The 14,025-nt window shown below is 36.0% G+C and overlaps 1 protein-coding gene across 1 annotated transcript in view; it reads left to right on the forward strand.

Moving 5' to 3' along the window:
- ADAMTS19 (ADAM metallopeptidase with thrombospondin type 1 motif 19) overlaps positions 1 to 14,025 on the forward strand; it is a 222,596-nt gene that overhangs the window by 41,881 nt on the left and 166,690 nt on the right. Inside the window, exons 3-6 of the mRNA XM_031448946.2 lie at positions 2,591 to 2,756; positions 9,163 to 9,335; positions 10,921 to 11,004; positions 11,683 to 11,840. Of these exons, the coding sequence (XP_031304806.2) occupies positions 2,591 to 2,756; positions 9,163 to 9,335; positions 10,921 to 11,004; positions 11,683 to 11,840 (581 nt within the window). The remainder of the gene's footprint in view (positions 1 to 2,590; positions 2,757 to 9,162; positions 9,336 to 10,920; positions 11,005 to 11,682; positions 11,841 to 14,025) is intronic.

Here is a 14,025-nt window from a genome sequence, read left to right on the forward strand (position 1 = left end):
AGGACAGTATCCTGGTCTCAGAGAGAAGCCCTTCCCCGAGGGGAACCTGAAAACTTGATGCTAAATGTGCCCCCGAGTGAGCTGAGTCTGGCACGCTGCGGTCAGCTGGGAAATACGTATTGAATGAATGAGTCATTGTTTATAATTATTCCAACATTTTTTTCCTTTTTAAAAGTAGCCTTCTTAATTTTAAAAACATGTATAGATAAAATCCTAATACAACAGGGAGCTCTATGTTATGAAGAGGTTTCTGGATTGTAACTAAAAAAAACTCATCTTTATTTCACACTATATTTAATATGCTAGCATGGGGATACAAAGATGAATAAATTTTAATCCTTTGGCCTCTCTGAGCCCTTTAGTTCACTCTCAAATGTTTGGCTGATTACATTTGTTATGATTATCCTTATTAATAAAATAAAATTTACAATGAACATTTATTGAGGGGTTACCCCATATCAGATTCTATGATAGGAGCATTACAGGTCCTATAAGTGCTTTTAAAAAGCCTTCCAAACAACCCTGTGAAGCTGTTGTATAGAGCGCTGTAACTTTCTCATAGCTGCATGCTAGTAGTAGGTTATGAACCCAAATAATCTTAAGTCCAGAATCTGTTCTTGAGGTCATTAAATTTTACATGATAATATGCAATTAAATTTTATAATGTTTATTGTTATAAATCGTACCATACTTAAAACTTGTTGAAAGAATGTATCAGATTGTAAACTTATGATTTAGGGAAACTGAGCATCGTAGCAATAATTGTTTTAGTCATCAGCCACACTGTCAGTTCTGTTAACGGCCCGGACTGCTAATTCAACATCAGAACCACACTAATATATGACAAGAGAAACATTTATGTATTTTCACACTTTGGATTAGTGATAACTAGTGTGACACCACTTATCCTCAGTCCATACATAGATAAGATGTACAACTTCTTTAATGATTATTATTTACATTTTTAAGTATTTGATATTTTATTCTCATAAAACTAGGCTCTAGGGAAAATTTTTTGACTTTCGTGTAATTACTTTAAAGTTCAAGCCAGTTTCATATATGAGAGAATGGAAACATCATTAGAAGTCACTGGAAGTCCTAGTAAAATTACACAAAAATGGCTCAAATATATACATGCGTGATATTTGAAAAGAATCATCAGAGTAAATCTTTGCTTTATCCCCACCTACAAATGGTGTGTGTGTGTCTAGAGAGAGGCGGGGAGAAGGGGAGACTGGGAAGGCGAGGAAAAGGGGGGAAGAGACAGAGAGGGAGGGGACAAACGTGGTGGAGCTGCTATTCTAGTGGTTGGGAGTTTTATGAGTGATATTAACACTTCAGTGAAAGGAAATGGATGCGGATTTTAAGATTATTCTTCAGATATCTTATAGAGACAATTCTGTACAGAATAAAATGAGGTAGCATACTGGGAATCACCTGGTTTTCCATATAGAAGATGCAATACACTTTAGTAATTAAAACAAAACAAAATTTAAAAACTTTCTTGCTTCTAAGGAAAAGATTTTTTTTTTGAGCGTAGATTTTCTTTTAATATTCCGTTTGGAAGAATTACTGTAGCTGAAGAAGTTATTATATTACTACGCTAATTGCATGTGGATCAAGTTAAAATGAACTGTACATAATGTTCATGTAGCTAATGCAAAACAGTGTTTTAAACTTTGATATTAGCAAAGTGTGAATCGTGCAGTTCTAGGCGATTATTTCTTCAGAAATGTTTACTAAAGAGTTAACAGTGTAAAGATCAAATAAATGTTTTTATATATATTTCAGTAGAGTAAAATAATAAAAATTGAGAAGATCAAGTCATATATTCTTCCATGTGGAATATTTTCCTAGTTATAATGCAAATTTATATTCTACAAAAGGAAGGGAAGAAATGAGTAGGCTTAGCTTCAATATAATAAAAGAATATTTGCTTTTGAAAAGTTCTTTTTGTTGATCATAACCATATTTTACAGTTATTAGCCCTCTGCCCACAACTGGCTGACTTTAAAAACATGGCATTGTATGCAATGAAACTTGTTTATATAAGTGATGCTTCATTTTTTTCTGTAATTTATTAGTCAAGGGTTTTAAAAAAATGTTTAGTAAGAGGCTTTAAGAATATTTTATATAATAACTTTAATGCTGTATAGCCTCCGTTTACTGTGACATGTTACATGAATTACTTTATTAAGTAATGATTGTCAAAAAGTTGCACTGTGTGGCATATGCAATTAAAACCTGTATTGCCCTTCTGTACGTGCTGTACGTGTAAGTGACCCCATGGGTCTCCCAAAGTGAGCCTTCAACATTCCAGAATTTTTACTGTGCATCTGTTGCTGGCATCCAGCCTCCCACCCACACAGGCTAAGAATAACTAAATTAAGTTTATGCTCGTGCAATAAAGTACATGAAGATGAATAATAAAAGGGGAAGACAGTTACCTTCTTCGTGGGGTTGCTCAAAGAGCTTCACTAGAAAAATGTGTGCACATATGTGGAAAAAGATAGAGTGTGAGTGGGAGAACCTAGAAAGTAACTTATTCGAATGGTATTTCATCCATATCTTTTTATGTTATATATTCCAGATGGGATTTATACAGCTTAATGAAGACTTCATGTTTATTGAACCACTCAATGATACAATGGCCATAACGGGTCACCCACACCGTGTATATAGGCAGAAAAGGTCCATGGAGGAAAAAGTCACAGAGAAGTCAGCTCCTCACAGTCATTACTGTGGTATCATTTCAGGTAATGCCTTCTCCTGAAAGGATTTAACTAACTGTGCAATGTGAGATGAATCCTGTAAAAATTGTCCCTTCCTTCCTTCCTTGCCTCCCTCCTTATCTGTCCATTCATCCAGCAGCTTTATCTTTTTTATAATGTGGCATTTCTCTTGGCTAATGACAGTTACATACAGTTTTTAGACTTCTTTTTTAGTTTTCTAAGAAATAGTACATTGTAATATCACAAAATAGAAACCCAAAAGAACTTCAGATGCTAATATATTACATGCTCTGTATCTCTCCTGAACTGTGAAGTGTTCTCATGGGATACTGTTCGCCTCACTGGAATAGAAATGACACAGAGAGAATTCCAGATCCCATGAAACTGAATACTGCGAACTCATGGTCTTATTTTAGTCCACCTCTATGAGAACATCACAGAGATCTCTTTACTTTGACTAGAAGCATCTTTTCCTTCTTCTTCTTCTTCTTTTTTTTTTTTTATTTGGCTCAAGTAAAAATCATCTTGAAGGTTGAAATTAGCAGAGGAACAAATGGAAGAGTCAAGATTTACTTCTTTGAATTTTATTCTCAGTGTCAGAATACCTGGAATCTGGACGTTTCAGAGGCTTATAAACATTCCCAACCATCAAATCCTAGTCTCTGTGTGTCTGCCAGTTCCTCACAGAAATAAAATGGGTGACTGTTTTGTACACTTCTTTACTTCCTTTGGCAGAGATCTGTGGCATTAGCAAGAGCGGTAAGGAAAATGAATGATTTCTATTACATAAGTAGGACCGGAAAGTTATAGCCAACATTCAGTAGTTTCCCTAGGTAAAGTGTTGGGACATCTAATCCAGACATCCCAGTGCATATGCACTGAAGGAGAAATATTTCCATTTTGAGTCTGAGGCAGTGAGAACTTACTGAAGAATTTTTGCTTTAAAGACTTTAAAATTTGACTTGAAGACTTGAAATTAAGTGTTAGTGTAGTTAGTGCCAAGATATCAGTTCTGAAGTTGGTTATGGTATTTGAGGCTGGTTTAGGTATGAAAATTGTGATAACAAGTAACATTTGCAGAGGCCATGGGATGTTGGTGTCACCTGTTGTCTGGGATGTTCAGATTCAGAAAGAGTTTCAATATGTTTCTGTTTCGATGTACCAGTCTGTAAGAGAATTATCTTCAAAAGTGGTTAAGTGAATCTGTCTCTGTTACACTGTTCAACATACATGATCAAGTCATTTTAAATAAGACACATCCTTCTTCTTTATTCGAACAACTATAGATACAATGGAGTTAAAAAACAGCTGAATTAAAGTTGTAGCATTACAAACAAGCAAAAGAAAGGCTTTTGTATCATGAAATGATAACAGCAGCAACTTGGATTTAGTCCATTTAAGGAGGTTGCCTTGTGTTGAGTTATACTGAAAATATGCGCTGTGCAACTTTTGAATCATAGCAAGTTCCAGCTGTTCTAATTCCTCCTGTACACGGATGACATAAAGCAGGCTTTGTGTGCCTTTATGCACGGACGAATGGTTTCTAGAAAATTCTTAATTTTGATAATTTTATAACGCATAAATACATGGTACATATTTTACACATGTTGTTGATAAAGTTAATTTTTTTTGAGGCGTGACTGTTACGTGCCAATTGTATTGAGTGCTTGCGCGCAAGGAGTGCTAACCTATCATCAGTTGGATGCTTTACTGAACTTACCTGTTCTGATGCTTTTTAAGGATATGGAATTTATAAAATCATTTTAAAATCAGCAATCCATGATATAAAATATCATTTACTTAATTAAGCTGATATGTCTAATTGTAGTTCTTTCCTTCTTCAGGTAATGTATTAGCATATTAAGAACATGATTCAAATTTGGGTAATGTAACTGCATTTGCCTTTGCACAACAAGAACATAAAGTTGACTTGGATTCAACTTGGGCTTTGTCCTATTCCCCATCATCATTTTAATGCCATAGGTTTATATGTGTTGATTACGTAAATATTTTTTTCTGAACAGGCACTTTTATAGTTTAGGATGACTTTGTTGTGTCCTTTTATGAAAAGACAATACAGAGGAAAGAAAGGCACATGAGGCTGAGAGTCGGAGGCCCTGGGTTCAAGGCCCAGCTTCAGTCTCCCTTCAGCTACAGACTCTCCTTCACTTCCCTTGAACTTCTGAACCTTAACTTCTTCATTCACAACATACGCAGAACCAATCATCACACAGGGAGGTGGAGCTAAGCGACACAGCTCTTATTCTCAAGAGTTGACCAGTGTATTATTTTTAGACAAATTGGTAAGTGAGTAATTATATGACAAGTAATTATATGACAGTTGACAATTATATGACAATTATATGGAGCTATGAAACTCAGTACCCAAGATTCTAAGCTTCTCATGTAAATGGGCTCAGCCTCAAAGATCTAGCCACATGTATCCAGACTGTAGGGAGGAAAGAGAACAGAGTGTGCAGGTTAAGAAAATGGACTTTGGGGTCAGACTGCCTTTGTCCACATCCTTATGCTGTTACGTCCTAGATCGGTGACTTTGGAAAACTTACTCGATCTCTCCAAAGCTCCATTTACAGTGTACAGAATGGGTACAGTGATGCCTGAACCTCAGTGCTATTTCAAAATTTAATTAGATTGTATGTGAAAATGAAAACATACGTGAAGATATTGTTAGACAGGGAAAGTGCATTTCAGGCCGCAGAGCAATACATACAAATGTATAAAAGCAGGAGAAAGTACCAGCTGGGGAGCTGAAGCCAGCATCTGCAGTGTGCACATGAGATGCAGCTGGGAAAAGTGGTCTTGGATGAGATAATGAGTGGGCTTGGGTGCCGTGGTGATGAGGATTTTATCTGGAAGGCAAAACATGGTCCTTAAGATTGTAAGCAGGCAGATGACATTATCAACCAATATATATGCCTTGACATTTTAGTATAAACTTAGGAGTATGTCCAGGACTCTGGGAACAAGAAGAAGATTTATGGAACTGAAGAAGACCAGTCTATTCAAGCAGGATATGGAGACCATCTCTGCTCTGAGAGCTGACTTAACCAGACCACCACTGAAAAGGTTTCCGTATGCCACGCAGAACTGCTGTGGAGGATATTACAGGGAGCACATACTGAGCATTGGTGACTACACATTTAAAAATGCCTTCTTTAACTGGAAGTGCGTGGTATCCACTCTTGTTTTTATACACACCTATGGGTAGAAAATGGCCTCAAGACTGAGGAGATGAAGAGTGAGCTCAGCACGGTTGATGTGGACGGTGAAGACGTCAAAGAAAGCAACTTTAGATGACTTCAACATGCATGATTTTCACACGTAATAGCTAACTTGTAGGATGGAGTCAACCAACCATGACATTGAGATTCTTAAGAAACCTAAAATATTCCAAGTAGTCTATTTAAATGTAACATGCAGATAAGGATGTAGCACACTGACAGTTTGGGGCCAACACAGCTGTCATTAGCTGGGGCAATAAACGTAATAAACTTTTCTCTCTCTCCCTTATGTGGTCTGTTTATCACTCTTGAGAAGGTTGAAAAGCCACTCATTTTATAACTATCCCTTTGGTTTCATATTAGCTCTCATTTTATTTTTCTTACATCTCTGTCTCCTCCATGGGCATGTCTTCTTCCATACGTACACCCTGAAATGGAGATTACAATTAGAAAAACTACGAAATTCATTTCTGTTGTCGGCCTCAAGGTACTAATAAAACCAGTTGCTTATGTTGTCCTTCATCAAGGTCTTTGGTATCAACTGCTGGTACTAAATATGGATTACTTTTAACCACAGTGATTCTGTTGCAGATGACTACTGTTGTTTTTTGTCCTTTTGCATTTTCTTATTTCATGATATAATATTTAATTTTTTCTTAAATAAAGTGTCTTTGCAATTATTTTCATAACATTTTGGTTAACTTAGTTAACTGACTCTACTTGACATTTGGCTAAAACTATTTGTTAAATAGATTTTTAGTTTGTGTCTCTGTGAGAAAAAAAATGAGAAACTGTAATTGGTGGAGATATCTGAGAACAATGAAGTTTGTAGAAATCATGGTGGGATCCAGTTTGTGTTAGAGCTCACAGCTAACTCAGTTGGGTTTAGAAGTTGGTAATAGAAGGGACACAGTAGTTCAAGAAGTCAAGAGCTGAATTAATCCTGGTATAATGAAAAGATATTAGAGGGCAGATTAGGTGGAAATGGTAGTAAAATAGAATAGAATTAAATTGAACTGGCAAGCCAAAGTCAAAGTAGCTGGAACAAGACTTAAGAAAATGAATTTAATCAGAAACCAAGATGATGGACTAGAACTATGAGAATACATACCTCCAAATTCAATAGAAAATTGAAGATGTCTGTGGAAATATGACAAAATAGACACATAAATTTACATCCATGGGATTCCATTAAACACACATTTACTTCCAGGAAATCCACTAAAATTATAGAAAAGAATTATAAAAGATGTCAGCAACTAGCACAAGGTTTGGGGAAAAAGATGATAGCAATTTAGTGACATCTACAGAATTTTGGTAAATGGCAAGAAGAACAGGTGATAGCTGGATTAATAATGGATTGTGGAAATGATTGCAGAGCTGTAGAAATTTGTTAAAACTAATTGAATTGTACACTTAAATGGCTACTTGTTATGGCATGTAAGTTACCCCTAAATAAAGCTGTTAAAACCATAAATTAATTACTGAAGCACCAGATGCACACAGAAAGTTGTACAAATGATGTGTCCAGGTACTGATTTTTCCCAAAATGAGCATGACTGTGTAGTTACCACCCAGATCAAAATATAGAAATTATCAGCGCCATAGCTACTCCCCTTGTGCCCACTCTTAGACGCTAACTTCTCTTACCCCAAGATAGTTACTGTCCTGATTTGTGACATCACGTCTTCCCAGTTTTTGATGTTTCCATAAATGGAATCGTGCACTACCGACTCTTTTGTAATTGGCTTCTCTTGCTCAGCATTATGTTTGTGAGGCTCATCCATTTTTTCACTTGTTGAAGTAGTTGGTTCATTTTCATTTCTTTATTCATCATACTATTGAGGGTTAGTTGAACTGTTAAGAATAGTGCCGCTGTGAATAATTTTACATGCAATTTGCATGCATTTCTGGAGAGTATGTACTTTAGATTGTTGAGCATTAGATGTACAGTTGTTCAGCCCTAAGAGATACTGCCAACCAGTTTTTTTAAAGTGTTTATCCTAGTTTAAATGCCCAGCATGTGTGAGTATGGGACTTCCAGTTGTCCTCTCATTCTTGTGGACGCTCATAAAATCATCTCTTTATTTTACCTGTTCTAGGGATTTTAATTTATTTAATTTATTGCAGTTTAATTTGCATTTCCCTAAAGACTAATGAGATTGAGCACCTTGTATGCTATAAGCCATTTGGATCTCCTTTTTTGAGAAATGGCTACTCCAATTTGCAGCCACTATTTCATTTGCATTATCTGTCATTGATTTAGAGTAGCTTTTTAATTTTTAACTTTTTAAAATTTTATTTTTATTGAGGTAGTTAATTTACAGTGTTAGTTTCAGGTGTATAACAAAGTGATTTAGTTATACACATACATACATATATATTTTCTTTTCAGACTCTTTCCCATTATATATTATTACAAGAAATTCAGTATAGTTCCCTGTGCTATTAGAGTGGCTTTTTATTTCTTTATTATGGAAAAGTACTGTAAATATCTTCTCCCACTTGGTTGGATGCTTTTCATTCTGATAATGCCATGTTTTCATGAACAGAAATTTTACATTTTTATACAATTAAATTTATAAATATGTCTATTTGTGGTTACTGTTTTTATTTGACCCTGTCTGAGGAATCTGCTACCCTAAGGTCATAACTTCTGTATGGTCCTGATGGCAAAGCCAATTTCTTTGTAACTCATGCATAGTTTTAGTTATTAGGGGCACCTGCCTGACCCGAGGATGTGTGGGGCAGTCCCCTCAGGCACTTCTTGCAAGCAGGCATTTATTTTGTCACTGGTTTCAAAGGGAAAAATCATGATATATTTTATTTATTGAGTTATTTATATGGATCTCTGTGCTAAAATTTTTACCATTGTGATCATCAGCAACTCTAGAAAGCAGGTGGTATACTGGTATTCATTTTACAAATGAGGAAACTAAGACTGACAAGTGATGTTAGTTTCCAAGTGCAGAATTAATAAATGGTGGATATCCAGTCTGTCGGATTCCAAAGTCAGACTCCAAAGCCAAATGCTCATTTATGTTCCATAAGTATAGCTCACCATTATATCACCAGCTCATGTTGGCATTGAATAAACTTTCTTCATCATTGTTGAAAAAATGGACTTTTTTTTTTAATTCACTTTGCCAAGATGGAGGCACATTGGAAAATTTCTTTCTCTGTTGCAGATAAAGGAAGACCTAGATCGAAAAAAGTCACAGAAAGTGGAAGAGGGAAACGATATTCATACAAATTACCTCAAGAATACAACATAGAGACTGTAGTGGTTGCAGACCCAGCCGTGGTTTCCCATCATGGAGCAGATGCAGCCCGGAGATTCATTCTAACCATCTTAAATATGGTAGGCAAACTTTAAAGTGCGCTTGGAATTTTTTCAAGAAAACTCTAAGGAAGAAATGTGTGAGTATAATGAAGTTATTTAAAACTTAACTCATTACTATTCCTTTCTTTTATTGACATGACATCCGTTAAAAAAATACATATACCAAATTGATCCATCTCAAAAGAGATATGAAAATGATAACTCACATCTTCTAGTAAAAAAAAAAAAAGCATTGTTAATCTTGATGTGGCAAAAATATTTCTCTATTATTCTTTTTTCTCTTTTCTGTGCCCTTCTTTTCATTCTTTTTTATAAAAGGCCATTTGTTGAAATAGCAGAAATGTTACCTTTGTCTATACGCACGGCCCCACTGAAGTTCTGTAGATTATGAGTTGAAACAAAAATGGAGGTTGGTAATTCACCGAGCTCTTTTACAGATATGTAAAATTGAATGTCAGAAATAATACTAGTTGAGTAGTAAGACCTAATAGCTAATAGGTGAATTTTTAATGAGCTTAATCACATGTAGCTCACTTTGGCTGATAGCTTCTGGACAGCAGAAATCTAGGTTGTACCAGGATACCACCTGAATCTGAATTGCACACCCCATTGGGTAGACTTCCTTCGAGGCAGAATTAGAAGGTTATAGTGAAGACTGGTTCTTAGGGGAGAAGAAGCGTAAAGAAAAACCACAGGCAAGTGTCCATGTGTAATTCCAGTTACCATGTAAGGCAAGGGAAGAACCAAACCGCCAATTCAGAGATAACTGTGTTTTGTAACTTCCCCATTCTTACTTTTTTTGGCTTATCATTTGGCTTACTCTTACCAGTGAACAGATTTTTTCACGCCGCCATCCTTCTGTCTGTGTTCAGCTCTGTCCTGGACACTCTACCAGCTTTCTGTTTAGGGTAGACTAGCATAGCTTACCAACTCCAGTCTCCGATGTGGGTTTGGTGTGCCAGTGTTACATTTTCTGTTGTAAATTAAATAAACACTAAAATTTACCCCCCCCCCCAAATCAAGGTACCACATAAAAAATATGCCTTACTTTTCAACATTGCTACACATACCATGTTTGGGGAAAGCCAGTTATAATTATGATTTGAAAACACTAAGTATCAACAGCCTTGTCTTCACGGGCACCATGGGAGGGAGGAGCTTTGAAAACCCGTTCCTATTTGGCAGCTAGCCTGGGGTGAGAAAATAAACTCTAAGGGGTGAACTGGGAGGTGGCATAGAGCAGCCTGAGCTTTCAGGACTGTTTCTCAGAAGAAAGGAGGATGCTGGCATTTCGTGGCCTTAAGAAAATTACCAAAATTCTTCTCTTTAGTATCATGAAAATGCCAGCCTTCCTTCTGCACCCCATTGAAATGCCTGGGCTTTCAAGGTTGCAGTAAGTGTATCAGAATGCTAGGTCTAAATTTCTTGGTGTCTATAATGAATTAGTTACTATTGCTTATTAAGCTAATTTTTAAATAACTTAAATTTTAAAAAATATAAAATTTCTCAACTAAATTGAGATTTTTTTTCCTGTCTGGGCTTTAAGAAAAATTAAGATGTTTTTCAGTTTTATTTTAGGATTCTTCTTTTTATTTGTTTTCAGGTTTTTAACCTTTTCCAACACAAGAGTCTTGGTGTGCAGGTCAATCTCCGTGTGATAAAGCTTGTTCTGCTCCATGAAACTCCAGTAAGAAAGTCTTGAGTTTTTTGTTCAATTAAGTGAATGAGAAGTTGTGTTCTGGTACTTTGAAGTAAAGGGAATGTTAGGGATTTACTTCTTATTGACTTACAATCCAGAGATATCCACTGAGTCGCTTTAAGTATCATAAATCTACCCTTGAGTTTTAGTTAATACCTCAACTATATTCCAAAAACAGAATGTTCTTAGTTTCCCAGGATCCTGGAAACAAACCTTAACTTTACAAAATGTAATTTTTAAAAGTAATTTTTAATGACAGTTTTATTTTCTCATTTAAATATGTGCTTTACAATTTGTTTGTTATCTATAATTCAGTTTAAGCAGAGACTCCTCTGTGGCATCATTTTAGCCTGCTATTAACTGGCAGTTTGGAAAACCTTTGTTCTTAAATTGTAGATGTAGTGGATTAAGTCTAAAAGTTCCACATTCTTAATATTCCATTGCACCTCTCTCCTCAAAATAGCATTAAACAGATTTTGTAATTATTGTATCTACACAAAGTTTTAAGATTTTTAGCTCAGGCAAAATTAATCCTGAATGTCGTCCAGGTTCTAATTAATGTTATGGTCAGCAGGCTGCTTCAGTAATTCAGGAAGTCTCCTCAGTTTTTAGCTTTTTGTCTGTCTGAGAATAATTTGCCTTGAAGTAAAATCTCTTCTTTTGCAGGCAGATCTCTACATTGGGCACCATGGAGAGAAAATGCTAGAGAGTTTTTGTAAGTGGCAGCATGAAGAATTTGGCAAAAAGAATGATATACATTTAGAGATGTCAACAAGCTGGGGAGAGGACATGACTTCAGTGGACGCAGCTATACTTATAACAAGGTAAAATTTCCAAAGCCAGTTAAATGACATTCCTAATTCAATGGCGAGGCTGTTAATCCTATTAATCCCTTCACAGAATGCTTTTATTCCAGATTTGGTGTTCCAAAAATCTTTTGGCATAATGATGTTAGACATCTCCCTCAATTCATAATAACTGATTTCTAAACAGGCATATATTGGCTGGCATATTGACTAGACATTTGGTTAGTTAATTAAAAAAATTTACTGTCAATTTTGAACATGAAGATGTAGCCATTGACAATAAGTGAAAACACTGGTGAATTTTGATGGACCCTCGAAATTATGAACCTATGCTCCATGTTTTTTAGTCATCATACAAAGCACCCAAAATGTTAAATTAAGTGATTGACAGGCTATCTGGTTCCATCTGAGAAAAAAGTTTCAATCACATCTCTAGCTAATGAACTTTGAGCTGCATTGTGAGTGTCCGTACCACTCACAAATATTCGTAACAAAGCATCACATATAAACATAAGAAGGTGACATGGTGAGAAACAGTTTACTCTCTGTGAGCACTTTATAGTAGTAATTATTTATGAGTGTATCTTGCTTAGAGCTAGTAAAAATTAATGGTAATTCATTGTTCACCAGCCATTTTATTTTAGTATGAATAATGTTGACAGTTCACATCACGGACTACACAGTGACATTGAGACAGGACTGTATGTAATGAGTCCTACTGCATTCACGATAGCTTCTTGTTGACTTGTACAAAAACTATTTTACTTATAAATAATTCATAAAGATGGAAAAGATCTCTATGCAGGAACACAATTGGACTTCCATTTCCAGCTATGTAGGTGCACCTGATATTGGAACTCTGCAAAAAACAACCATAAAAGTTGAAAATAGTTATGAGGCAACTGCTTTCAGTCATTGGAGAATGAGCAGTGCAGTCTCTAAAACAAGGAATATATGTTAAGTGAGCCCCACAGCCAACCCAGCTTTTTGCCTGGGGACAGTTTTTTTTCACTGGTCCAGCAAGCTGGAATCTAGGTAGAGCACAAGGGTCCTACTCTGAGGGCACCAGGGAAGAGGACTCTATGCAGGGAGAGGTGCCAAGAAGTCTGTGTGCAGATCATCTGTGAGAACCTTGCAAGGCTGGCTAAATATATACAGATAGAAACTAATCAAAGTTCATCAGAGTGCTACTGCTATGGAATTTAGATGTTAAAAGTAGACTAGAAATTGAGCATATTCGGGCCACAACAGTAGAGCAACTTTGTTAATACCATGTCATTACTCCTGGCATTTAGCCAAGAAAAGAGAAAGGCTGCGCCTTCACGATAGGCACCATGATCCAGAGAAATGCCTACGCTTGACCTGTCCTAACCAAGCCTGAAACCAAGACCTAGTACCGTTTTCAGAGAAGATAGAGTTTGGAGATTGAGTCCCACCAGTTTACAAAGACTTGGGAATCATCTTGAGCTTTTGATAGATCTTCCCTCCCAAAGAATAAACTCAAAGCTACCTAAATTTAGAGTGACCAGCAGGTAACTGAACTGCTTCCTAAAATAAGAATCAGCACTCTTCAGAGGAAGATAACAGAATCTTGAATCTCTATAATATATTATCTACAATAACATGCTCGGAATATAGTGAAAATTAGCCAAGCAAAGAAAGATGACAGTGTGACCCATGGTCAAAGAACAGTAATCAATAGAGACTGACCTGAGAGATGGCTTAGATGTGGATTTACCAATTAATGTGATTGTATTTGGAATCTTGGGAAAGGATGGGAATGGGTAAGAAAATTATTTGAAGATGTAATGGCAAATCCCCCCCCCCCCAAATTTCATGAAAACCAACAACCTAGAGACCTAGGTATATTGTAGAAAAACTGGTGAAAATCAAAGATACAGGGGGGAAAAAGTTGAATTGGCCAGAAAAAAGAGATACATTACACAGAGGAAACAGTGTTAAGATCAATACTCACTTCCCGTCAGAAAAAAAAGCTCCAGATTTGGAAAAAGTAGTCGCAATATGTATATCTAACAGAAATTTGTATCCAGAATGTATGTATGCATGTGTATATATGTATATGATATGTAAGTATTTAGAACTTTAAAACTCAGCAAGAAAAGATGATCAGAGTAGATATGACCTATTTATCCAAAGACTAGCTGGTCATCTTGAGTTGACTAATTGACCTCTCTGAGTCTCA

The sequence above is a fragment of the Camelus dromedarius genome, chromosome 3 (genome assembly GCF_036321535.1).
Source record: "Camelus dromedarius isolate mCamDro1 chromosome 3, mCamDro1.pat, whole genome shotgun sequence".
In the NCBI taxonomy this organism is placed as follows: Eukaryota; Metazoa; Chordata; class Mammalia; order Artiodactyla; family Camelidae; genus Camelus; species Camelus dromedarius.